Here is a 27,750-nt window from a genome sequence, read left to right on the forward strand (position 1 = left end):
TGCCTGTGGGGATGTGGGGAACGGTTGCAGGCAGGGGAAGGCGTGACCTGCATGGAAAATGCCAGACAACTCCAGACGCACACACACATAGGCGCACACACGCTCGCAAATCTCCGGACGGAGATAAGGCGGACAGCGGAGCGTTTGGAAGGAGGCAAAGCCGTCCACCGCAAACCAACCAGCGATCCTCCGAGCCAAACCCGCCGGCAAACCCTCCCGGCAGCAAAATGAGGTGAGTACCTCCGCCACGGGCTGACCCCGGGGTCCCGCACGCCGTGGTCTCGGGGCAGGGGGGCCATCCCGCCGAGGAAGGTTTCCCTCTGATGACCGTGGCTTCGGATTCCCCATCCGCCAGCGAACGAGGCGTTGCTCGTGCCTCGGCTTCGTGCCGCAGCCCGGCTTGTGTGCTGGCATCCCGGCAGAGCCGAAGGGAGCCTCGGGCGACGGGCACGCAGCTCAGGCGTACCGCTCTGCCGCGGTCCATGGGTGAAAGGTGCGAGTGAGGCTGGACGCCCTGCACGGGCTTCAGGTTTCTGTGCACGCCACGGTCATTTATCACTTTTACGTGAGGGCAAGACTTTCCTGGCATGGGAAAGAAGTTTGATGTTGTTTTGCCTCCCCTGCTTAAAGGGAAAGCAGAGAGTTGCACCAGCAAGTGGCCTGTTCGAGTCGAGGAGGTGATGCCCATTTACACCAGCTGAGCATCCAGCCCCGTGCATGTACTCTGACCGGAGGAGAAACAGTTTTTCCCTTCGTGCATTTTTGTGGTTTCAGACAAGCTGTCAGAAAAAGGCATGTTCAACCTCACTCTGCTTGAAAGAAAAATCAATTCAAATTTCTCAGCTCCCATTAACTTTGCTTTGTAATGAAGAGCTGGGAAAAGTGATGGCACTACACAAATGACCCCCAGAATCTACTGCCCTGGTTTTGAAAGAACACAGACAGGTTAAAAATAATCCAGTTATATAGCTTCAATTTCCTCATGAGCGTACCTAAATCAAGCCCTGATTTTGAAACCGGGTGTACGTGTACATGAGAGTAGTTCCAGCATCTGCAGTACTCACCTACAAGCCTTTGCCAGGCCTTAGTACCTATTTTAGAAAGCGGAAATTTTTGTCTCTAATGGCTCTAATTTCCTGCACATTTCTTTTCTTTTGTGTGCTCCACTGGGTGTAAAGAGCCTGAGGTCTGCTCCTCTTTCTGGGTCCCATGCAATGGCACAGGCTTTTGTGTTTACATCTCCAGCACAGGCGGTGTTCTCCCCTTGCACAGAGAAATACTCGGTTTATGCTCACTTTCACGCTCAAATGGAGCTCGAGGCTGGTGCGAGGTCAGCTGAACTGCCACTGATTTACCTGTCCTCTTTCCCCTCCTCTGGGACAAACAAGTTGGTAACAAGTTGGGACAAACTCTTCAGACTGAGGTTTTTTAAAAGCTGAGTTTGGTGACTAAAGATCCCTAAGGATCTCAACCCCTGTGTGCTTCTCCATCTGGGGTGAGTGGTACCCTAAGAATTGAAGAGAAAAAGAAGAAAGGAAAAGAAAGGAAAGGAAGGGGGGAAGGGGGGGTGAGTGGTACCCTAAGAATTGAAGAGAAAAAGAAGAAAGGAAAAGAAAGGAAAGGAAGGGGGGAAGGGGGAGGGGAGAGGGAAGCAGGATGAGGGAAGAGAAGAGAAGAGAAGAGAAGAGAAGAGAAGAGAAGAGAAGAGAAGAGAAGAGAAGAGAAGAGAAGAGAAGAGAAGAGAAGAGAAGAGAAGAGAAGAGAAGAGAAGAAGACCAGAAAATAGTGGAGAGTAACATACTGGGTTACACTGCTGGGGCCCCAGTCCCTCCTTGCCCAGCTGCAAAGATGTGTGCTGTTTATTGAAAGTCAACAATCCCAATTTGGCAGGATGAGGCTAAGCAATAATAATAATAATAATGATACTTAGCAGTTATTGCCATGATGTTTTCATTAAACCGATTTAGAAAGCGTCATTATTTTATTAAGTATCCTTATGCTTATTCTTCCATTAAATGAAGATTTGCCCATCAGAGCCCCATTAGTTAAAGGATGCGTTGCCAGCGGCTGCTGTTCCCAGAAGCGTGAGAAACACCGAGCTCCTGATGGACCCCAGAGCTCGCTGGGAACTGTGGAGGTGCCTCTGCATTGCACGTGGCCCCTGTGTCACTCACCTTTCGAAGGGGCTTTCCCCTCCTGGGAGCCACGTGCAGCTCCCACCCTCACCTCCACCTCCCTGCAGCTTGACGGGGGTTTTGCTCATGGTGACACGGTGCTGCACCTCCTCTCCCAGGCATTTCGAGTGTGTGACCTTACATGACCCACTTGGGAAAGGAGACTGAGCCCTCAACAGGTTTTGGCATTGCCAGAGTTTCATTTCATCTTCTCACGTGTGTTTTCCAGGTACCCCCTGACCTGGTCCTTTTGCGCCTTGCTGCTCTCCGCAGCAGATGCCATCGAGCTGACGGACATGTTTGGGGAGATCCAGTCTCCCAACTTCCCTGATTCCTACCCCAGCGACTCGGAAGTGACATGGAACATCTCTGTGCCCGACGGATTTAAAATCAAGCTGTACTTCATGCATTTTGACTTGGAGTCATCCTACCTCTGTGAATACGACTATGTGAAGGTGAGCTGTGATATCACGGGGCAAATGGTGGGGTAGACAGCAGACCTGTTTGGCCAGCTGAGAGAGGGTACTGCTGGAAAAGCTGGGAACAAACTGGTTTTCCCCATTTATTGGGCACAGGAGTTGTCAGTCCAGTGGACAACGGGGAGAGCACGGGTAAGCTGACAGCATCCATTGGACAAACAGTGAGTGGACACCAGATTCAGAGCTCACCCCCAGAGGACCAGATTTCTGAAAGTATTTGGACACCTTATTCTCATAGGACCCAGTGGGATTTACACACCTACGGGCTGATGAAACCCCTGTGGCTAAACCCCAGCCTGTGCCACACTGATGCCAGCCAGGGGCAAGAAGGATGCCTGAGTTGGGCACCCTTTGCCAGGCCACGGCCATGGGTGCATCTTGCAGCCAGCCTGGATCCCTGGCCATGGCTTGCATGTGTCCAGCCCCCAGGGAGGCAAGTTGGGGTATGCAAGCAGAGCCTCCCACAAGCCGCAGGGCACAGACCCAAAGGTTCCCTTGGGTTCAATGCAAAGCCATTTCATAGCTGAGATATAGAAATTTGGGGGCCACTGCTGGCAAATACCTGCAGCACAAACAAGCTGTGGAGGTTCCCAGGGAGCTGTCATGGCCAAAACCACAAAAGATTTCAGTCTGCTTCATTGCTGGGCAGTAACCCATCAGAAACTGCGGTGGACCACACACTGCAGTGCCACAGAGCATCCTTGCGTCTTGCACCACAGGTCTGTCCAAGCAGGGCTCTCCTTCGCATCCAGGACAAGTTGGGTTCTCTGTATCTTTGAACTTGGTCAGGTTTGGTACTTTCTAGCAGACAACAGTAGCAAGCAGGTGCTTTCTAGGTTTGCCTGGCTGAACATGCCTTACCCCATTGCCCAGCACAAGCCTCACCCTGCCCCTCCTCACAGAGGCAGGCAGAGGTTGCACCCAGGTCTGGAACTGCAGAACTCAGCCCTGGTGCTAGTTGCCAGCTAATTGAAATTATTATTTTATTCTTGCCCTAAGAAAACAAAGCAAACATTTGGATTTTTTTTCCTCTAGGGTCTGTTGTTCACTGCTTTAATTTCCCCTTTGTGCTGGCACTCATTCTGCTACTAACAGCTCTCATTGAGCTTTGATTAGTTCTTTCTGCTTCTCCTGGATCTTCTCCAAGCACAAGGGCCAGGGACATATATAGAGATATATTGCTTTAAAAACCCAATAAGCTCAAGGAGCAGATTTGTTGGAAACTTTCCCCATTCCAGGCTTTACCCCTCCTCCTGCCCTTCACCCCCTGCTCATTTTTCCTTTTTCATAAGGCTCCCTGTTATTTGGCCATAGTGCCAACTTGGCACCATAGCTCTCCCTGCCGCTGGATTTCCATAAGAAGGCGGTATTTTTCACGGAGATTTAGATCTCAGCTGTATAAATTTGCTCGGGGCTGTAACTCAGCTTGTGGAGCCTCCACCACAGAATTACATTTGAAAAGTGCTGAAAATGGATGGATTTACGGAAGATCCGTAGGCTACTCTGCTGGGTAGGGGTGCAACCTTGATGCCGCTAAACCACCAGCTTAGAAAACATTGAGAGCAGCAAATGACTCCATGGCTATTTTCCTCCTTGGGTCTGTATGTCCAGCCTCTGTCTGCACCAGCGCAAGACTTAAAAACAGCATCAGCCCACCCTTTGACAGACGCCAACAGTGCATGGCTATAGAATATAATTATAGACCCGATACATATAGGTGCTTCTCTGTAATACTCTGCCAGTCCCAGTGAAGATGCTCAGAAAGCCACAGGTGGTATCTCTGCATTCAATGGCACTTAATGGATTCCCCCTCCATGAATTTGTACCAGTGCTTTCTGAACTCATGGGCGACTTTAATCCCTGAAGCATCCTGTGGCAGAGAGTTGCACGGGTTAAATATATGATTATAAGCCTTGGCATGTGTGTGAAGAAACACCCTCTTGTTTGTTCTGACCACGGGTCTGACCAGGCTCTCCATCAGGGTCTTCATCATCATGACTGCCATAAGAAGGAGGAAAAAACGGGCACTGAACAGCCCCGATACAAGGCAGGGACCCAGCTCAGGACAGGCAGAAAGCTACCATGCCCTGGCCTTTGCTTTCCTTACCTCCTTGGCTGCCCACGCGCCCGAGCTCTTGAGCAGTGTAGAGTCATCCTAAGTGGCAAGCTCAGGGCGAGCCAAGATGTAAACCCACGCAGATTTCTGCCTCCGGGGTGGTCTTCAGAAGGGAACAGTTTCCAGAGCTCTGAAACAATGGCTAATTAAAACAATAGCTGTTTATTTATATATATACACACATAGATGCATGCGTGTGTGTATATATGTAAAAAGAACATGGCTCCTAAAGAAATGTTCACAGGCCAGAAGGCTTGTTTTTGCAAACGAGGATAGCAGAGAGAGGGAGTAGTACTTCAGTAAAGAAGTGAGCCAGGAGCAACAGCCACCCCCAAAATACCCACCCAAAGAAGCCCGATGCAGGTAGGAAACACCAGCCGCACATTGCCTTGGGAAGCTGAGCTCTGGGCCCCGGCGTGTCAGAAACAGCCTCTCCCCAGGTTTTGGATGGCCGTCCTCAGCCGCCTGCCGGGTCCAGGGGGACGGGGAAGGAGCAGCCATCCACGCTGGGCTTTTGGCTCCTGCCCTCTGCCGTGCTCCTCTGCAGGCTCTACCCGCCTCATGGCTGTCCCCAAGGAGCTTATTTGGGGGGTTCTTCATCTGCAGGGGATCTCACCGTGGTTTGCCCAGCTCCTTTCTGGGGTCACCCAGCACTGAGCACTTTTGCACACAAGTCTCCAGCATTGGCCTGGGGGACCCTGAAAGCCATGGCCGTGACCAGGTAATCAGGTTAAGTGACTTGGCTGGAGTCACTGAGGAGCACTGGTGGCAGAGGCAGGGAGATGGGAGGTGAAATCCCAGTGGAGCAAGCCCTCGCTGGCTCACAGTCCTCATGGCGTTACATGACTTCATCCCAATCCCCGCCACTGAGTCCTGATTCAGGATGGCACACGCTTGAGACCTGGCAGGTTTCAGCACATGCCACAGGGCTTTCCTTTCACTCCTTCAAGCCCAGGAGCTGTCTGTGATGGGTCTCTCCAACTGTGGATGGGGGAAGAAGGGCAGACGGGTCCGTTACACTTTGTGGGTCTGGTGGGTCCCATCTCCTCTGACACAACCCAAGTCTCCCTTGGATGTACCTCTCCATGTTGTGTCCAGACTTCTGCCCACATATGGCACTCGGGATGCTTTCTTTTCTGCAGCTGCTATTCACACCCGTGTCCCCAGGGAGGATCTGTGCCCTCGGGTGCTCACCCAGGCAGGACTCTTACTAATCCCATGTGTGAGTGCCCAGGAGTTGGCCGGGCATCTCAGCCAAAACCAGTGGCTGCAAATAAATTTGCTTGAGGGTGGTCAGGGGCCCAACCGAGTGCAGGAGGCAGTTTTTGCCAGCCCTGGTGAGGGGAAAACAGGGGTATGGGCCAAGCTGGGGAGGCAAGGCTGCAGGCAGAGCATCCGCTAGTGCCACCGCCCCAGGAAGCGGCACTTGGGAAGGGGTATTGTGAAAGATTTGTGATGTGGTGGGGCCGCGTCCCCCCAGGGTTTGGCACGGTGTTTAGGGTGAGTAGCAGATCGGCTTTGCACGCGGCATCCTGGGCTCGCAGCGTGCCATCCCCTGCCACGGGCGATCCCCATGGGGCAGGGCTGTGTGCCGCGCTGTGCCAAGCGCTCGGCGGCACTGTCCCCGGGGACACCCTCAGTGCTTGACACGGCAATGGCAGGGGCCAGGCAGGGTCAGGGAACGAGCTCGATGCTGCCCAGCCTAGGGCTGCGAGAAGGGTGCACGGGACACATTTACACCTTCCCCTGCTCAAAGGGGAGGGGAAAAGCACAAATCAGGGCTTGGCATGAACTAGGGGATCAGGGGAAGAGTATCCTCTTTTGGTGCTGTCAGCTGGCATCAGCCAGGGCGTAATCCATGCCCTGGGACTGTGGGGTCCCAAGAGGAGCACTTCAAATCCTGGGATGCAGCTAGGAGGAGGGAAAGGCCCGGGGCTTTGCTGCTCGCCTTTCCCATCCTGTTGGCTCTGCACAGAGGAGTCTGGTGGCACTGGCCACCCCCTGCACCACTGGGGACCACAGTCACCCCCTGTGCAGGGGAAAGAGGAAGATCAGGCATGGAAGTGAGCCAGCAGCTCTGTCAGCACCCCAGCATCACGCCTGGGCTCTCCTTGCACCCCCAGCCCCCCCCAGGGAACAGGCCTGGCCCAGAAATAGGGCATGTGGGCTCAGCAACCCGTGGGACAGGATGGTCTCCAGACTCTGAGCCAAGTCCACAGCAGGGGAAACCGGCCATCCTCCCCTTTCCCCCACAGCACAGCTGCCATGTATGTTCCTGTGGAAATTCAGGTGCATGTTTGCAAACGAAAGGACCCTTAATGTATATCAAGGAGAGGACACATGCATGTTCGGGAGAGGATCTCCAGGAGACCTAGATGGAGGCTCCTGCTGGGGCTGCCCCATCCCTGCCTCATTTCCAACGGTCAGCAGCAGCAGCATCAGTCATTTTGCAAAAAAACCCCGTTCATCTGGGTGTTGCCTTCTTGGGTGTACTCGAACTGCAAGGCGGCTCGGCAGGGGCTGTTTCGTGCCCTTCCCTGTCTCTGAGCGTCTCCTCTCTGTGTCATGTTCCCAGTGTCTTCAACCCAGCACTGCGATTTCTCTGCCTAATGAGCCATTTATATATATTACAAGTGGTATGTTTGGCCTTCATCAGTCCAATTAGTGCATTCCTGGAGGGCTGGAGGGGGGGGTGGGGGTGGCGGCTGCATTTCCGTATTGCCGGCTGCCTGCTCCTCTCCGGCAGCAGACACTGAACTGCCGGGCCAAATTCCCCTTGGTGTTCGTGGCGTTCCGTTAACCCACTGCAGAAGGTATCTCTGGAGCATCGCTGCTCAGGCACCCCCAGCAGCCCAAGACCTGGGGCAGCATTTCTTTCCTGCCGAGCTGGGGCACCCCAGCTCCTGCCTTCTGCCCCAAAGGGGGAAATCAATATGGGGCAGAAGGGGGCCACACAGCTTGGGTCACCACTTCTCTTAGCCACAGCCCAAGCCAAAATGCAAGGGGACAGAGCCACAGCCGGGGAGGGATCCCCTTCTGCCTCCATCCAGAGGGGCAGAAATCTTAACGAGGGAATGAAGCGGCAAGCGGAAACAGGAAAGATGGCAGGAGGCAGTGGCAAGGGTAAATTTAAGGCACGAGAGTGTTGTTATATTGTATTTTTCAAAGGAGGACTCTTTCAGCGTATTTTTACAGGGAATTTCTCTGCGGCAATTGATATTTCCCTCAGGGACACATCTTCTCTAGTGAAAACGTCGACATCGTGACCCGAGAGGGAGAAACTCCAAACAAACAACCAGGATTTAATTACCAGCCTGCTCACTGGATGTAAATGATCTACGAAAAAGTATACAGTCCTCAGCAGAAGCAGCAAATATTAACCAGGGATGATGACCTCTCTGTTTAGTTTACTGCTGGAGGGCTGTCTCTGCTCCCTGTGGCTCGGGGCATGGGACCCGTCACAGATAAGGGGCCGAGGATACCTTCGGCGAGGAGAGCACAGCTCTCCCGGGCCTCATCCTGTCACTCCAGGGCTGTATCCAGGGATGCTGGGAGCAGTGTTGGGACTGGGCCCAGGGCAGGAGCATCCTTGGGCCAAGACACGGGGCCCCAGGGAGGTTTTCCCGCGCTTTGGTGATGCTGTGCCATGGGTCCTGCACCAGCTGAGGCCGGAGGAGAGGGATGGGAGCTCACACGGTGGCTTGTGTGTCCCTGGAGAGGTGACAGCCACCGGTCCCGCATAGACGAACTGGCTGGAAACCGCTCCTTCCCACAGCTTCCCTTAAAAAAAAGCATTTTCTGCAGAAAAGGCGGTGTGCCACACGCTCATGCTGCCACAGCCGAGACATGGTGTCGGGGCCAAAATGCCATTCTCATTTGCTCTTGGTGATGGTGCTCCCGTTTTTCAGTCTGAAACGCTATTTCATTTCATGGATTTAAAAGAGATTCTGAAGCACTACAGTATATTTCAAAGGGATTGAAACCAGATGGATCCCAAATTACTTGTTTTCCTTTTTTTTTTTTTTCAGAATGCTATTTCACAAAAAAAAAAATAAAATTCAATTGGGTTTTTGTCCCAATGCAGGGTGCGTGTTTTTCTCCAAATTCTCAAAATTTATCATCGGAAAGTCTCTCTCTTTTCTGGCCAGCTCCAGCTTGTATGAGAGGATGGAAAATATCTGGAGGCAATGTCAAGGCATGCTGAGTTACCATTTCCACGTTGGCTTTCCCTGGTGTGAGCGAGTTTCCGCCTGCTTGTTCAGCCCTGGGAAATTTCCCTTTCTAGCCCCAGACCCTCCCCAGCCAGTGCATCCCGAGGGTCTCCAGGAGACAGGGATGCAGCTGTAGGATGGATGGTCTGGCCTCGCCAAGGCCACGCAAGCCAGGGATGGCATTGCAACATCTCCGGGACCCCGTGGGTCCCTGAGCTGGCGGCTGTTTTCCTGGGCATAGGCTGGGGGGCTGCATGCTTCATCACAGCCTCAATAGCATTGGCTTGGCATGAGCTGCGGGAACTGGTGTTGTGGTGTTCATCACATTCCTCAGCCGAGGGGTTATTCATATTCAAATCTCCTGGGGGAAAGCAGGCAGGGTGCTGGGAACTAGCTGGGAGAGGTTGTGGTTGGGACAGGGGCTGAGGGTGGGATCTGCAGAAGGAGATGGGGTCAATGCTGAAATGGTCCTGGGGAAAATGGCAAAGAAAAAGGAAGGGAGGGGGTTTCCAGGGAAAACTGGAGAGTTTTCCGCAGGTATTACTATGCTTTAAGGCACAGGCAAGGCTCTGCTTTAAAGGGATGCACATAGAGACTAGTGAGCTGGCATGACAACAGGGCACATTGGCTCATTTGTCCCCTCCTGTAACCCTCTGGGCGCATGGCTCCGAGTCCAAACAGTGCCTGGCACTGCAGGTCTGGAGCCAGACAGGGATGCCGGGTGGCAGGGATGGGACCGCGCTTGTCCAAGCCAGCCCAGGGGACAGAAACGCCATCCAAATTACAGCTGCTGCTTTGAGCTGATGCAAAGCCAATGGGCAGGGGCTTCTCTGGTGTCCCAGCACTTTCCCAGCAGCACAGCCCTCACACAGATGCTTCCGCCTGGATCAGCATTTAGGCTGAGGGAGGAGGCAAGGGGGAGCATCTCAGGTACTGACAGCTCTGAGTGGGAACCACACAGCCCGGGGCTGATTTTCACACTCCTTCTTCTGCACCTCCTGCCCATGTCCTCCCACCTCCCAAACAGGCTCCTTCTGTGCAACCTCCCCTTACACCCCCCAGCTCCTCCCTACGTCCTGGATGCTACCTGCTCTCTCAGCATCTGCTTTAGAGGGAAACCACAGGCAGGAGCAGGCTCACCTGAGTCCCTGTGTTCATTTTGCAGAAACCATTTAATTGCTTTACTGCAGTTAACGGCATCTCAGAGAGCCGGAGCAGTGGGAGTCAGACCTGCCAATGCTCTGAGCATCCCCAGGCTCCTTCAAGCTTGGCTGCAGAAGGTGAGGTGAATGCAGCAGAAATGGCTGGAAATTGATTTTTAGGGCCAAGGCAGCTCCAGCAGGATGGAGCAGCCATGGGTGCAGAGCTGCATCCTTAGGCTGTGGCCATCAAAGGCTGCCAGACGGGCAGCCTGCCCCGTGGAGACACTGCTGAGTCCTGGCAGGGGACAGGCTGGGCAAGCGCAGGCAGAGACCTGAGCTCTCAGATGCAGAGCATGGCTCCAAGCCCAGCCTGACCTCCCCCAGGAGAGCACCGTGGGCTCTCTGGGCTTGCAGACACCCAAGCCCTGCTGAGCGCTCACCCGTTCTTTCTGCTGACAGATTCAAGCTGAGGACCAGGAGCTGGCAACCTTCTGCGGCAGAGAGACGACAGACACAGAGCAGGCTCCTGGCCAGCAAGTGATCCTGTCCCCAGGGCCCTACATGGGGCTCACATTCAGGTCTGACTTCTCCAACGAGGAACGCTTCACTGGCTTCGATGCCCATTACACTGCCGTGGGTAAGCAGCGGTTAAGCCTGCAGGACTGGCTTGCCGGGGTAGCACAATAAATTTCCTAGGATCACATCCCAGGGCAGCCTTGGGGACGCTAGCAAGAGAAGTCCTTGTGTGCAGCCCTTGGGCCATATGGGACTTGCTGGGTGCTCGAGTGACCCACCATGTGGGACAACTAATTTCTCAGTGCTGTAGCAAATGTCCCCATGAGGAGTGATGCGTGGGGGGCTGCAGGGTGACCTCCCTTCCTTGTTATCTCCATTCTAGATGTGGATGAGTGCCTGGAGAAAAGTGACGAGGAGCTGGCGTGTGACCACTACTGCCACAACTACATCGGCGGGTACTACTGCTCCTGCAGGTTCGGCTACATCCTCCACTCTGACAACAGGACCTGCAAAGGTACCACCCAGGCACAGCTTGGACATGGGGATGGTCACACAGAGGGGTCCCTGAGCAGGCAACAGACTTACCAAACACAGGCAAAACTGCCCTCTTTTGCTGCCAGGAGGGACGAGGTGCCTCTTCCCCTACAAACCAATAGCCTGAGACTGGAGAGCGCCCAAGGCCTGCACTCCTTTTGCATAGGAAGGAGATGTGGTTTTCCCATGGCCTGCACTCCCCAGCTAAGCGCTATAGACCTTCTCAAGTCAGAGAAATTAAAAGGTTTGGTCTCTGCGCTGAATCTGCATCACGTAGATTAGCTGGGATTAGCGCTCAACCCAGGACCTCTATACCACAGGCGTATTTGGAGGTTGGCTGTGTGAGGTTCTTCTTGCAGGGACCCATATTTGGTGTCCATGGACCCACCCAGCAGACCCCACTCTACTGGGAGGGCTCCTGAGTATGATCAGGCTGGGATGTGGCTGGCAGTGCCCTGAGCGAGCCATGGTTGTGTTTCAGTGGAGTGCAGCGACAATCTCTACACCCAGAGGAGCGGGGTGGTCACCAGCGCCGACTTCCCCAGCCCCTACCCCAAAAGCTCAGACTGCCTGTACCGCATCGAGCTGGAGGAGGGTTTCTTCATCACCCTGAGCTTCGAGGACAGCTTCGACGTGGAAGACCACCCCGAGGTGACCTGTCCTTATGACTACATCAAGGTGAGCTGGGCTCTTGCACACTCCTCCTGTCCCACTCTCCTGTTGTTTCTCTGGTGATGGGACCAAAATTGCCCTGATCTAAACAGGGGTGATGAAGCCAGCAGGAGCGCCGTGCTTAACTGACCCCATGTCTCTTACCACATCTGATTTTGACCCTCTCAGCCAATAGTGACCCTCTTTCAGTTCACATCCCCCCCAACACGTGGTGCTTAAGCCCCACTGAACCCACTGCAGCCCCATCCGTTACCCTCAGGGTGAAGCGATCATCAGGGATCAAAGATCCCCCTCAAACCACCCACTCTTCTTTGCTTTGGCAGATCAAAGCTGGACATAGGGAGTTTGGCCCTTTCTGTGGAGAGAAGTCCCCAGGACGCATTGAAACCCAAACCAACAGTGTGCAGATCCTCTTCCACAGTGACAACTCGGGAGAGAACAGGGGCTGGAAGCTGGCGTACACAGCAATTGGTAACTCCTGCTGCTTTTTTCCATTTGCTGGGCTTGGGCAGTGAGAAGGGCTTTATAAACCCTGCAGGTGGAGACCATGAGTTTGGTGGTCCATGATCCTGTCTTCAGAAAGGGTCTGTTCCAGGAATCACAGGAAGACAGGAATAAAACAACATGGAGCCCTCCCTTCAAAGGGTGCTTTTTTTCCCTACATCAGATGGGCCCTGAAAGAAGACCACATGGCAAAGCAGAGCAGTTTTGGGCAGGGTAATTGCACAAGTTACTGTTATTAGCTCCCAGCTTTGTAATGCCCAAAGCCAGGGTATTACAGATGGGAGGAAAGACCTGGAGCCTCCATTCCTTCTAGGAGAAGAGCCTGGCTGAGCCATGCCAATGTAGGCTGATAGCAAGAGCAGGGCAGGGCTGTTCACACTCTGCTATATGGACTGGGTGGCAGAGCTGGGACTCTCTATTTCCTCCATTTATTCAGCTGAGTTTTGTTTTGCTTCGTTTGCTTTTTATTCAAAGGAAACCCATGCCCACTTGTGCAACCACCGATCAATGGGAAAATTGAGCCTTCCCAAGCCAAGTACACCTTCAAAGACCAGGTTGTCATCAGCTGCAACACCGGATATAAAGTACTGAAGGTATGGGGTGACGGTGTGGAGCTGGGCACCTGGATAAGAAAGGGAGGATCCTTCCTCCCAAATCCATTGCATCTCTGGGAGAGTGAACACAAGCCATACACCATCCTTACCCCTTTCCCAGGGGCAAGGAAAAAGCCTCCTCTGAAAGCCACCAACTTTCCTTTCCAAAGACAGAGGGGAAGAGCCATCCTCTCAGCATCCCTCCGGAGCTGGCCAGCTCTGCCAGAGAAAAAGCCAGCAAAAGCCCCGAGGGAGCTGCCAGGGCTCTGCCTGCTCCCCACCTCAGAGGGTGCTGGCTCGGCTGCCCAGGCAGCCCTGCAAAGACCAGCCTCCACAGACAGAGAGGTCCTCCAGGACTTTGGGACAGCTTTGGCAAGTCAAGGGGGCCGGGATTTTGGCAAGCCCTCTCCGGAAAACAGCTGAGAACCATGGGGAGTGTGGGTGACTCACAGGGTGGCTGTCTTCCCTCCAAACCAGTAGCCCGCTTTGACTTCCGACATGGATCTGGGTATTTCTCTGATCTCCTCCCAGCCTCATCCTTCATGCAGAGCTGCCTCCTTACCCATCTCTGCACCTAGAACAGGAATAAATGACTCCAGCTCTTTCGCATTCAGCATGCCACTAAGTTGCTGGCAACAAGTTTTTCATTATGATTTTATTGCAATTTTTAGCTAGAAAAGTCCTATTCCAGGGAGGTCTGGATATATCTTGACTAAATCACCAAGAAATTGCCTTTTTGTGGAGCGATTCATGTCCTTGTCTTGTACATTGATGTTGGTTTTCTTGCTGGCATCTTCTGCACAGGATAACCTGGAAAGCGACTCCTTCCAGATCGAGTGTCTGAAGGACGGGACATGGAGTAACAAGATCCCCATCTGCAAAAGTAAGGACACCCTTCCCCACCCTGCCAATGTCCTTTTCCTGCTGAAATCATTTCATGCTAAAGGCAGCTGCCCTGCCAGAGCGGAGTTCCTTGCTCAGAGACACAAACCCAGCCAGAGAGGCTACGTAACTCTGCAAAGCTCTTTTGGCTCATTCTTGGATAACATAACGGGGCTCGCTCCAAATGCCGCAAGCAGGAGGTTGGTGCTTTTATTTAGATTACTCGTATAACTTGATTTGCAAGCCGCTTTGCTGTCTCCCTGTCAAAGAGCAAGCCAGGCTCTTGAGAGCTGGCTCTGTTGGCTAAATCTGGGACAATTTGGGATAATCTAATTCCTGGTCCAAATTTCCTTCCCAATGGAGACTACTAAGACCTAGGGCATTAGAGATGTCCCAGGTACTAGCCTAAATTGGGCGCTGCTCAGCTAAGTGAAAGGTTGCCCAAATATTTACAAACCTTAAAATGGGAGAAAAGGGGAGGAGAAAGGAGATGCCATTTGAAAGGACGGGTGATGATTTGGATCATCTCTCCTTTCATCTAACCCAGCTCCTCTCTCAGCTCAGGCTTGGGAAGTGTACCTGGTAACAGCTTTTCCCTTTCCCCCAAACACCCTCAGCCCTCAGGGAGGCTCTCACTGCTGCTCAGTCTGCTGTAAGGCTGGCCCAGATTGGAGAAAAACAGCAAACACACTCAGAGAAGGTCCCAAGACCTTCCAGGAGAGGCAGGATGAGATGCTCTCAAGGGATGTTGGGATCCAGACTCTCCTCATCTGGGCAGATCCATTTCTTTTCATGATATTGTGGATATTACCTTAGAAGAGTATTTCTGGAGTTTTAATTTATGTTTTCTCACTCAAAATGGAAACTGGGAGGCTCTCAGACCTGCTAATTAGATTCATATCCGAAAGGGCTCCTTAGAAAGTGTGGGGTCAGTGATGCCTCTGCCCTACCAAAGAACTCCCCACTCCTATAATTCTCACTGCCACAGTCTCCCATTGATTTTATCCAGCTTGAACTGGAACTCACTTTATGAGTGATCAGATAAAACTTGGCATTGTCTAGGAAAAAAAGAACAAAAATCGAGGTAAATATTTTTAACCTCAAAAAGTATTCTTTTTTGGAGAAAATTGGAATTATTACCTGCATTATTCCAGCTGGACTGGAACTGATCCCTTCTTGTGTGATATGACTCACTACACTAAATTTCTAACACTTATTTTGGAAAGCCAAGAAGCCCCTAAATGGGCAATTCAGGCCTCCAAACTGCAATGCCTCCCACCTCCCCGGGATGTCTGAGAGAGCCAGGGCACAAGCAAAAATGGTTTTAGAAAGCAATGCAGAAAATAGAAAACTTCCCAGCCAAGGTGGATAAAATCCAGCTCCGTGGCCTGGCAAGTCTAAACACAAACCTGTGACGGCTTCTCCCAGCCACTGTCCCCAGGTCGCCCCAGCCAAGCAGAGCGAGCGGGTCCAGGGCACAGCCGTGGCTCCGCCGTCATCCACGGTGGCTCGGCTCGCCGGGCACTCATTAACGATTTCTGGTGATTTGGGGGCTGGGTTTCCTGCATGCTTCTCTCTGCTCATCTACTAATTGGGCTTTCTCTCTCTGCTCTCCTCCTTCCCCTCTGCTTTCGGTGCAGCTGCAGATAGAGCCGACAACCAGACAGAGGGAAGAGCCGGCTCGGAGCAAGTGGCCGCGTGAGGCTGGCACCGGCCGCGCCGCCCCGACGGGCAGCCTGTCTCGATGCCCTCTCTGATCTGTCCGGTACCCAGGGCAGGTCCCCTTTGCCCCTGGCCCAGCTGCCAAATCCATCTCCATGGCTTGTCTAACCGGCATGGCACTCTTAACCCCCCCCCCCCCCCCGCGCCTGGTGCTTTCTTAACTCCGTCTCGAGAAGGGGGAAGGAAATTCGGAGTCGAGCCCCTGTTTCCCACTGCCACGCAGCCCCACGGGAAGGGTGCCTGCCGGCCCCTGGCACTGCTGCCCGGGGACTGCGCGCTGCCGCCAGCTCCCGGCACATCCTCCGCATCCCTCCCTCTCCACTCGGATGCCTCGGCCTGGCTCGGCTCCCCCTCCAAGGCGGCAGTTGCGCAAGGAGCGCGGCATGGCCGCCTGGCTGTTTGTTTGTTTGTTTGGATTCAGCCTCCTGCTGCCCTTCTTCCCCGGCCCAACGTCGCAAATAAGAAACACTCCTTCCTCTCATCTCTCTGAGAGTCCTGGTGCCTTTCAGACCCTCCGGGCAAGGAGGCCTGGAGGATGGGTTGCCATCACCAGCCCTTTCCTGCAGGCACTGAGCCCTGGCACCAGCACAGGGGGGATGGATGCTCCTTCACCTCCCCTTTCGTCCCCACTGCTGGCCTGGCGGAGGTGAGGATGGGCTGGCGTCAGGCTGACTGCACCTGAAGGAGGTCAGAGCCTGGTGTCTGGCCCCACTCATGTCCTCAAAAGTCCAGGGCATGCAGCCTGAATTTCCCAAGGCATCAGAGGCTTCACTGGGAGGATGCTGCGGTGTGGACCAGAGGCTGGGAGAGGAGGAGAAGGTGCGTGTTGGGGAGCTCGGTCCACCTCTGGTCCTACAAAGACGGAGATGCTAAATGGCCCCTTTCCCAAGGCAAAAGTCTGGAAGGCCTCACGGCACAAACTCCCGCCCCTCACCCTTTGAGCAGAACCCGGGACGCTGGTGGGGCAACCTCTCTGTGCAAGAGCCCATTCTCCAGGCATCAGGCTTGCCCCTGCCTGGCCTGGGGTACACACAGGGAGGGGATGGGCTGTGCAGGCCAGCGGATGCTGCCCTGCAGCCATAACCAACCCCACGGCAGGAGTGCCAGCCAGGCTGGTCCCTCAACATCCATTCCCTCCTTCCTGCAAGCCCCAGCATCCCCCAGCACCTTAGAAAGGTCCCCCAAGTTGCTGGCACCATGGCACAGGAGCACTGTGCACTCAAGCACCACGGGAAGACAGCAGGAAAGCTCAGGCCAGCTGGGGACCCCCAGGGCTGGTGAAAAGGGTCTGTGTCCCCTCCTCTACCCCTCTGCAAGGCACAGGTACCCAGAGCCACCACCCAACCTGACTGCATCCACACACCCATCCCATCACCTGCTGTCCCTACGGGGGGGAGGGGGTGGTGGTGGAGAAGACCCCGGTGAACAGTGAGCTGCAGCGTTTTGCCATAAACCAGGCTTTTTTCACCCAAGCACGTGGTTAACCCTGAGCATCAGTACATGTCCCTGGTGCCAGCTACTGCTTCTAGTGAATTCTCTCTTAGTTAGTCTGGATCACTGCATGAGGATTTAGGGCTCCTATCTTTGCCCCCTTCCCGTCCTGGAGCACACAGAGACTCACAGAGCTCATGCCATCCCTGATCCACAGACCTTGCTTTCTGCAAAGTCACCCATCCCCTACTCAACCCCTCATCTTAAATGTGGCAGGTTCCAGCTTCACAGCACTGCATTTCCCGGCAGGATCAGACCCCAGTTCCTGCCCTCCCCTGGGGCAGGTGTCCCAGGACGGGGCAGGGGGGAGCCCTACAGCATTGTCCAACTGTGCTGTGAACTGCCCACATGGCAGGGAGCCGCAGCTCCCACGGGGTGTCTCCTGGTTTTGTTGGATGAACTACCTTGCAGCCTGGGGTCCTTCCTGGAGTGGGTGGCACAAGCCCAATCCAGGGGACAAGCTGGGGAGGAGAGGCTGGGCAGGGCACTGTGAGGGATGTGGGTGAGAAAGGGGACCATGGACAGGTCATGGGAAAGGGCAATGGCACCCTAGAAATCCTTCTTCCTCCACCAGACCCTGAGCCCACACCAGGGATGGGAGAACCAGAGCCAAAACTGCCCATGTGCTGGAGGATGGAGGAGGTGGGATCTCACCCACATCTGCTGGCCTTCCCCCTGCCTGCAGACCAGCCAAGCCATGCTCTCAGTGTCCCTTACCTCCTGCCATCACAGGACAGCTGGGACCTGGGGTTGCTCAGCCTGATCTGTAAATATTTATCAGCACTGTTTGGAGAGCAAGACTCAGAGCAGGAGGGATGGGGCCATGCTCTCAGCAAAGCCCTGTGCATAGAGGAGCACTCCTGATGCATGGCATAGGTTAGTGAATCACTGCCTGCTTTTCCCTGCCCACTCTGAAGGGATGCAAAGACATACTCTTGGACCATCTCTCAACGGATCTCACCTGCCGGAGCAGGTTTCTTGCCCTCTCAAAGGTATAGCAGAGAGATCTCACACTAAATGAAGTGCACAGAAGGGGCTCCCAGGACTGGGGTCTCCACCAGCATGAGTGGTGTTGGCCATACGGCCTGTGGGTGAGCCGTGCTGCTGGTGTTCAGCGGTTCTGCCCGCACACCCTGTCTTTGCAGGGTGGCCGTGGTGGGGTTTCACGGGGCCAGGCTGCCCTGCCTGGGGACAGCCTCCTGCTGCCATCTCAGGCCATGTCAGGCTGTGTCCCCCGCGGTGCCCCAGAGAAAGGGGATACAGGGCTATACGAGCCCTCACTCTGCCCCATAGGACCACCATCACGTGCCTGCCCGCTGGCTGGCTGGACACCCCAAGAAAACAGCACAGGGCTCAACCCCCCTTCTGTGTTGGCTTTCAGTTGCTGACTGCAAAGCGCCGCTGGAGCTGGAGCATGGCTTTGTCACCTTCTCCTCCAGGAACAACCTGACCACCTATCGAGCAGCCATCCAGTACCACTGCCAGCACCCCTACTACCACATGGCCCCCAACAGCACCGGTGAGCAGTGGGGCCGGGCCGCATCCCCACGGCACGGTGCGGGTGGGCGCGTGGCCATGCGTGCGTGCGTTTGCAAACGGGGGGAGCTTGGGATGGCTGCTCTGGGATGCTCTGCAAGCAGCAGGCTGTGGATGTAGCCTACACACATCATACCCTGAGTCTACACTGCCTGGATTGTCAGATTGGCCCCATCCTGCTCCGCAATGAGGTAGGATGGAGTTAGCACTGTCTGGTACTTTGCGTGTGTGTGTTTCACAGCCTTGGCAGAGCAGTGTGGTTGTTGTTCTGCACTCTGCCTTCTCACCCTGCCATCTGCTCTCTACAGCATATGAAATTTTCTGTGTCTCTGTGAAAGGAGCTGCTGCTGGAGAGAGGACCACATCCAGCAGCCTCAGAAAGGCCTCCACAAGGCTCCCCATCCCAGTACCCAAATGTCAAGCATAGCCAAAGCTGGACAGATAGCAGTGGGATCATGGCAGACTGAGTTTCCCCTTTATCCCCCTGGTCCACGACCAAAAGACATCACAAGGTGCTTTGCCAGGCACCACATGCCTCTGCACCCTTCAGACCCAGCTCTGGGCAGCAGCAAGGGTGTGCACACACCCCAGCCCTTCTTCGTCCTCCTCCCTTTGCAAGCACAGCCAAAGGATTTCCTCACATTCCTGTCTCCGTGCTCATATTCCCGTCTCCCGGCTCATATTCCCCTGCACACCCACTGGCCCCGCGCATCTGGTCCCAGCATCCCTCATGCATTAGCGGAACAGGCGCAGGCAGCATTAATGGGGCAGCAGTTGCCAGCCGAGGCTGAGGGCGCAGCACAGCCCTCCAGACAAATCAAGGCAATGAAACCAAGGATGGTGGCATGTCCCCTGCATGGGGGCAGGGCTGCCAGCCTCCCCCCAGGGAATGGAATACAGCGAGTGTAAAAGGGAGGTCACCTCCTGCTCTAGAAAAGGGTTCAAAAGGTCCTGACGGCTGGGCAACATCTCCTCACTGCAAAAGACGCCCCGTCATGCCAGGGCCACAGCCCAGCTAATGCTTTGTTCTCTTCTAGCCACCTACACGTGCGATGCATCAGGGGTATGGAGGAGCGAGGAGCTGGGAACCAAGCTGCCATCTTGCCGACCAGGTACTACTGCTGGGGTGGCCGGTTCCCATGGCAAAGGGTGCGGAGCAGGGACATGCAGGAGGAGGATGGCTCCATGCCTGACCTGAACTGCTGCTTCCTTAGGCAGGGACCCTGTTCCCTGGTGGCAATGCCATATGCCTAGGCTATGTGTTTCCAGCTGCTTCCGTGTATGGCCAGGAGCGTGATGGGGACAGAGGCTTCCTGCTATCCCAGCTAGCCCAGGCAGTCAGGGTGCAGTGGTGGCACTGGGCAGCAGTGATGAGGGCATGTGTATCCCTAGCAGTGTAGAGCAGCAGTGGGGTCACAGCACCAAGCTCTCTGCTCCAGCAGACAAGGAAACCAGCAGCCCCAGGGCAGACCCCACTGGCCATGTTCAGCCCCCAGCATCACCAGAGATGGTTCCAGCCAAGGGCTGAGCATTACCTGCCCAGCGCCACTAGCTGTCAGCTCCCATTAGCAGTGTGTCCACATGCAGAAGCAATTAGCACCTCTCCAAGCCTTGCAGAAAAACCCAGCCACTTTGAAGGGAAGGAAAAGTCCCAAGCCTTCGAGCAGTGGCAGAAATGTTTGCAGCCAGCAAGTTTCCAGGCCAGGCGCCCACTCGGGATTAAACAAAAGTCCCTGGGACGTTGGCTGGCCATAGCCAAGTGTGGGGCCAGGTCTGGCTGCCAGCCAGGGCAGCTGGAGGCAGCTCCGGGTGCAGGTTGTGGTTGGATGTGCAGGGACAGCTCTCCGGAAAGGTGCAGGGATCTGGCTGCCGTGCAGCAGCTGCAGCTGCAACCACGCTGGGGTTCGGGAGCTGGCTCAGCCCCATGGAGGGTATCTGCTCTCCGGCCAAGCTGAGGGACAAGACCAGAAGAGTGACCCCCCGAGACTCCCGGCATCCCACGGACCTTCAAGACCAGGGCTGCGGCTGCTCTTGATGCGGCGGCTGCTCCCTGCATCTCTCCTTGATGTTTCAGCCTGAACTAATTTGAGCCGGGAGCATACGGGGACATCTTTTGGGGCCATAGCTGCTTTCATGGGCCATTTCCAGGCCTCCTGATTAGTGACAGAAGTCAGAGAGACTTCAGGAAAATGGAAAATCCCAGAGAGAGGGTGACGCTCTCCTGAGATCGGGATCTGCAGGCAGCAGCTGGCCAGCTGCTCTTCAGATCTTTCCCCGTGTCTCACGCCACCTCCTCATCAATAGAAACTCCTCTTCCAGGCCACTCCGCGCCTGCCTCTGCCATTAGTGGGAGCATTTGCAGCCTGGTCAGCATTTTTGATATGTAATTTAATAGAATAAATATTTGGCTGGATGTGCTTCCTCTAAAACCATCTCCCTGGGACAGCCGTCAGCTTCGTTGCAGCAGACCAGCTGGGCTGGGCTGGGATGCAGGAATTATTTGCCCGAGCATGTTTTCTATTCCTCGCAGCACTGGGAAAGGCAGGGGAGCCCAGCGGAGCACACGCGGAGACACTTACCACGCTCCCTCCCTGCTGGAGTCGCAGTTTTCCTAGTGGCAGACCTCAGCCACAACAAATCCACATTAGCATCTCCTGGTGCTCCTGCCCTGGTTCCAAGGCTGACTCCCAGCCCTGATCCCATCACCCTGGGGGGTCAGACTCTCTTTCTGTGGGGCTTTGCATCCTCCCCTTGCAGCACAGGGGGCATCAGGGCAGAGTCCTGGCACTTTCCATGGAGGATGTGGGTTCTCTTTGCAGACTCGGAGGGATGAGAGCAGCACCAGAGCTGCTGTGATTCAGGACTCTTCCAGCTGTAGAAGGGCAAGCCCAAATTGGCTCCCACAAGCTCCCAGTGATATCAGCACCCCCAAGCAACCTGGGAGTCCCCCTCCACAGGCGTGAACCAGCCCCACCATCACCAACTATGTCCCAAGGCTTAAGTTCCCCAGGAGCAGGATTGTCCCTGCCCACCTTGTCTAACCCTCTCAGAGCCACCTTCAGCACGCTGTGTCCCTCCTCTTCCTCATGCCATGTCACAACATCTGTATAAAGCTCCTGGAGGCAAACCAGGCAGCACGTCAGGGCTCTTCAGACATTAATTCTGGGTCTGTTGAGGAGCTGAGCAGAGGGATGCTGCTTTGACCGCCAGAATTGTGGTGAGGACTTGAGATGCAGGAGTAAAGCCCATGGTGCTAGGCAACATCCCACGGCTGAGCCTTCTCCAACCACAGCTCCTCTGGGAGGGCAAATGCCATGGCCATGAGACCACAGACCTCGTGACAGGTCTCAGAGTGAAGGGTGAGGCTGGGCTGATGTCAGGCTCCAGTCCTCCCACTGGTGTTCCCTTGGGTTTCTTGGCACACTGAGCAGGAGCTGGACAAGTGGCTGGATGGTCTGGGAAGGGCTGAGCAAGCTCACAAGCCACAGTGAGGCTGCAGGATTATTCATTTGGCCTTTCTGCTTCTGAAGTGGTGTGCACCCAGCCAAATCACTCCTGAAACTGAACTGCAAGGAGAGGAATTGCAAAGTGCAGGCTGGCCCTCAAGCCATCTCCTTGTCACACCTACCAGCTCAACTGTACAACAACCCTTTAAGTCGCAGCCCTGTTTTACTGCAGTCCAGGCTTGGCAGAAATCATAGCATCTGTCAGGTCTTCAAGACAGCAGAAGGATCCCTCTACTTGCCCTTCCTTAAGGAATCCGCTAGCACCATGGTCCCCATCTGGAGCACAGATCACATAGATGGAAACCAAGACTAAGGTCTGATACTACTTACAGCCCTTGAAGTCCCACCCTGGCTCACATGTTTTGCTGAATTCATGCCTGACTTCAGTGTCAGGAGATATGGTACAGCTTTGGGATAGCTAACCCTGGATGAAAGCCTCCTCGGCACCATAGTGTGCTATACACAATTCTGACTGTCCACGTTCATGCGCAGTGGGCAACAGCTCACTCTTTACATCAGATGAGCCTGTTATTTGCAGGGTAAATCCTTCAGCCTCTCTGGAGTAAAGGTCCAGCACATGGGACCTTGGCACAAGCCCACCCTTTTCATCAAGGGCTCTCCACCTCCCTTCATGACAGGGCCATGTGTGCTACAGCCCTGCCCTGACAAGTGCCAAAAGGTTGACCCTTCCCAAGCTCAGTGGAGACTCTTTGGGCCTGAGACACACCTGGGCTGGTAACCAGACGTGTGCCTAGAAAGTCCATGGTCTCATGGCCAAAAGCATTCACACCATCCTTTCACAGCCTATAGCAAGGGTGAGGAAGGAGAAGGCAGCTGGGAGGCTACATTTTTGGAGCAAACTTGGGACTAACTGGGCCTTGACTGCCCATGACCAAACTCAGAATGGACTCCTGCAGAGCCAGGACAGCAGGAGCAGGGAGTTCCCAGGTCTGAAGATCCCTCCTTCCCTGGTCCAGCATGGGGTCTAGTGGCTCAAGTTGGTTTCAGTCCTGTCTCATTGCCAGCAAAAGAATGACCTGTTCTGGGCAAGCTGCCATAACTGCAGGAGCCACACAGCCACACTCCAGGGTGCATGAGTGCTGGGGAGATGCAAGCAGAGTTCGGATTCTCTGCCCCACCATGAAGGTATTGCAGGCCACAAACGTGCAATGATGGATGGTGCTGAGCAATGTGCACTCGTCATTGCAGGTAGACTATGCCAAAAGCCTAGCGATACCTCCTCGGACAGCTGCCTGAGATCCTCCCTTGGGTCCCCCACGGTGCCATATAGAAGCAGATGTCAGGACTGAGGTTTCCATGGGCACCTGGGGAAAGGGGGCCCAAATCCTGGAAACCAACAGGTTCTACTGACCCATAGACAAGACACTTCTCTAATCTATGCCTCATTGTCCACTTCCACAGAAAGCATGGGACATCCAGAGGGCTTTTTTTAACTCTTGGAGATCTGAACCCAATTGTCCTGGGGCTGTGAGCAAAGAAACATGCTCTGTGCTCCAAAAGTATTGCTCATACAGCAGAGATAGCACTGAGGTCTCCTGGTTTCATGTTTAACCCTCAGGTGTAGAGAAACATAGGGTGGCTCCCACTCCACAGAAGAAACTGGACAACCCAGGCAGGCTTCAGACTGGCCTCTTTGTCCATGACTAGCTTCACAAGAGCTGAACAAGGTCACCCCAGCATCCTCACAGAAGAGCAATAGGTTGCCCCTTTTCCAGGAGGGCAAACCGCTGCCATCAGCAACGGTTCCATCAGGCAAGTAAGACACAAAAGGAGCTGGGGCTGTCTTTAGTGAGCAAAACCCTTCAGGACGGATGTGTTCCTTTCCCAGACATACCTCCAAAGACCTGTTAGCATAGGGGATGGGGTGTAATGCCCAGCCTACTCCAAGCTCTGAAGCACACTCTGCCAGAAGAAGGTAAACATGGCAGGGAGGATGGGCTTTATCGACTGAGAAAAGGAGAAGACTTGCCCTCTATAGAAAAAAAAGACACAAGTGAGTATTTGGTTTGAAGATAACAAGCCATGTGGCATAATCTACAGGAATGTCCCTTTTCATTTGTTCCCTAGGTAAGTGCTGGGAGTAACTGTCCTGTCCTTTTTCTCCCCAGTGTGTGGCCGGCCAGCTCGCCCTCTGCCTGGGATCATCAAGCGCATCATTGGCGGGCGAAACGCAGAGCCCGGCTTCTTCCCCTGGCAGGCCCTGATTGTGGTGGAGGACATGTCCCGGGTACCCAATGACAAATGGTTTGGCAGCGGGGCCCTGCTCTCAGACTCCTGGGTGCTGACAGCCGCCCACGTGCTCCGCTCCCAGCGGCGAGACAAGACCGTCATCCCTGTCTCCAAGGAGCACGTCACTGTCTACCTGGCCCTTCATGATGTGAGGAACAAGATGGAGGCCGTCAACCGGACAGTGGAGAAGATCATCCTCCATGAGGAGTTTGACATCCAGAACTACAACCATGACATCGCTCTGGTCAAGCTGAAGGAGAAGGTGACCATGGGGAATTATGTCATGCCTGTCTGCCTGCCCCAGTTTGAGCACGAGCTGGAGGGGCCTCACCCCAACACACTGGGGCTGGTGGCTGGCTGGGGTATCTCCAATCCCAACATCACGGTGGATGAGATCATCAGCTCGGGCATGAGGACACTGTCCGACATCCTGCAGTATGTCAAACTGCCAGTGGTGCTGCATGCGGAGTGCAAGACCAGCTACGAGTCACGGTCAGGGAACTACAGCGTGACCGAGAACATGTTCTGCGCTGGCTACTACGAAGGTGGGAAGGACACTTGCTTGGGAGACAGCGGGGGAGCCTTTGTCATCCAGGACCCGGGAACCCGGAGGTGGGTGGCCCAAGGGCTGGTCTCATGGGGTGGCCCAGAGGAGTGCGGCAGCAAGCAGGTGTACGGTGTGTACACCAAGGTCTCTAACTATGTGGACTGGGTGGAGAAGAAAACAGGCTCCTCAGAGAGGTGGACATTTCTGGAGCCAGAGCTGGAGAGTTGAGTGACTAATCAGCCTGCTGCCGCAGCTCCCTTTCTTGTTGTTGTTGTTATTTAATGTACTCCAGACTCTGGTCTTTCGCAAGCGGTAGCCACGATGCTCAGCACACGCCAGGCCTTTGCCAGCCCTCCACGTCATTTGTTTCGCTTGGTCCCGCATCCCTTCTCTTGTGCTCTTAGGAAATGCTTCCTAGGGAGCTGGGGGAAGGGAGCGAAGGGCGAGAGCTCAGCCGGCATCCTCAGCTTGTGCTGCCCATCTCCAAGCCTCCACACTCCCGGGAGCCTCCCTCCAATCCAGGACAAAAGCACAGCGATGGAGGCAGCACTTCTCTGCCACCAAAGATTTGGGCCATGCACAGAGAATTGCCCCCACCCCTGGGGCTCTCCGGCCAGATCTTCCCATCAGATGACGCAAATGCAGGAGCTACAGAGGCTACAGACAGCGCATGTAACCCACCTGGGCAGGACTGGACCTCACAGATCCCCCACGCTGTGGAACACCTCTTCTGTCCAAGGAGTAGTGAGAGAGCCCTGAGGGTTTACTATTATTTTTATTTGCAAACAAACATACCTGCCTGATGGCATCTCAGGTGATGTCCACCTGGCCCTGGGGATGTGAGGATGCATCCACATTAGCCCTAAACTTCAGCCATGGCTGGAAAGCTAATGGCTGCCAAGACGGCACCAATCCAAATGGGCTACCCTTACCCCACCATGTGGGATGGGTGCCCCACAGACGACACAAGAACAGGGAGCAGGGTTTGGACTCAGTGTCACCATCACCTCCAGCCACCAAAACTTCTCTGACCCTCCATCACCTCAAGTCCTTTCCAGTTGTCTGCCCAGACTAGCTCCTGGCATGGTTTCCAGCCACAGTGGACCTCCCAAGGAAAGTTTTCCAACACACAAGATAGCATCACATCTGCTGTACCTAAGCAATACTTATTTTCAGCAGAATAATTCCAGATAAAATGCCCTTCCTTGGGGTTTCACCTCTTCTTTAGGGGCCTGGGTAGTCCTGCACGGCAGTGTATTTATTCTTGCATGAACTTAGTCCCTTTTAACTCCCTTTAAGGCCATTGATTTGGCTGATTGACAGGTTACTGATGGTGTTCATGGCTCCCCTGGCCTATTGCAGGTGTCCAAGTCATTCTAGACTGACCCCAGCTCACCTAACACACCAGAAGTATTCGTGTCTCCCCAGCCTCCCTCCACGGCCCATGCAGGCAAGTAAGCCCCACCAAGGAACAAGGTCAGGTGAGCTTGTCTTCCTTCAGCAGGGACATCATCTCCTTCACTTGCCAGCAAAGCCCTCCTATAGCTGTAAGCAACATGCAAAAATTGCCTGCTGTCCTCTCTGCATGCCTGTAGCTTCCTTTGGGCCTCTCCTCCTCCTCCTCCTTTGGTTTTGCCATGCAAGGAAAGAGTCAACAGTGAATGAACTACTCTGCCATTTTGCTATCGTCCAAAAAGCCATTTGTAGAGCACATAGAGGAGCAGAAGGCCTAAGGAAGTTCAAACTTGCAGACACGCTAAGAACTGTACTCTTGGTTATGTCATGTAACTGCAAGGTATTTTTTTATATATATATATATTTCTTTTTTGATACTACATTCTGTAAAATATCCAATGTCATGTAAGGATGGTTCTGTGTAATCTTCCTCCTGAGAACAAAATAAAACTTTGATATATAGTGAGTTTGTGCCCTGAGGCTTTTATTCCAAGAGGAACATGCTCAAGGCTGGTTGCTATTCTCTGCCACGCAGGCCTGCGGTCCCAGGGGGATTCTCACACTGTCCCTCACCCCAATGGCTGCTCAGCCATGGCCCGTGCAGCTTCCTGGGCTGAGACAGACCCTGACCAGCCATGAATACAAATTGCAAAAAATGACAACAGATGAGATCCTGTCCTTCAATTATTTATAGCTTTAGCACATCACTGAAGACCGGGGTGGTGGCAGGAGGAGAGTGCAGCAACCTGTATGCTGAGAATAGCAATTAAACCTGGGTTCAACTGACATGCAGAAAAAATAACAGATATGTGACTTTTGCTTTAAAAGGGGTGAAAAATCACCCCATCCCCGCTAGCTGTTGACCTGAGAGAGCATGTCTTCACAGCAGAGGCTCTGCTGCAAGCACAGATGGGAGCTGAGGCAGGGACACAGCTCTGCTGGGCATCTCTTCTCTACATCACAGAGCATCACAGCTTTTGGAGAGAGCTTAAAATCATGGGCAGTGTTTCCTATCATGTGCCTGGATCCAGGGCTAAGAGATGGGTTATTGATCCGTATTTTCCTATGGCACAGAACTGAAATAACAGCACCGGGCTCCTCTGGGTTGACAGCAGGGAGGAGGGCAGCAGGTCTGGCTCTCTCACTCACAGATCTGCTAACATGTCCAGAGACATCAGAGGGATGAAGGGGAGGAGAGAGAAAAAGCAAAATCAAGGCATGGTCCCCTGAGCATTAAACCATCATCTCTAGGATCTGAGCCTAGACAGCTCCAGGGCAAGTTAAAAAATACTGCTGCCCTATAATAGATCAGTCAAAAACACAGACTCTCCTCTGCCTCCCATCAATAGCTCTGCCGGGAAATCCCTGACACAACCCAGCCCTCGTCCCCTGCTCACCAAGCTGCTGTGCTGGCAAGTGC

The 27,750-nt window shown here is 54.2% G+C and overlaps 1 protein-coding gene across 1 annotated transcript; it reads left to right on the forward strand.

The window, feature by feature from the left end:
* Positions 1-11: 11 nt before the first annotated feature.
* MASP1 (MBL associated serine protease 1) lies at positions 12-26,779 on the forward strand. The gene is made up of 11 exons (XM_049803546.1): positions 12-232; positions 2,404-2,629; positions 10,582-10,759; positions 11,021-11,152; positions 11,654-11,850; positions 12,168-12,315; positions 12,823-12,941; positions 13,746-13,824; positions 18,418-18,555; positions 19,610-19,684; positions 24,208-26,779. Exons 1-11 carry the CDS (start codon positions 12-14, stop codon positions 25,101-25,103), a joined length of 2,409 nt encoding a protein of 802 aa, XP_049659503.1. The 3' UTR covers positions 25,104-26,779.
* The last annotated feature ends 971 nt before the right edge of the window (positions 26,780-27,750 follow it).

The sequence above is a fragment of the Accipiter gentilis genome, chromosome 6, assembly GCF_929443795.1.
Source record: "Accipiter gentilis chromosome 6, bAccGen1.1, whole genome shotgun sequence".
Lineage (NCBI taxonomy): Eukaryota > Metazoa > Chordata > Aves > Accipitriformes > Accipitridae > Astur > Astur gentilis.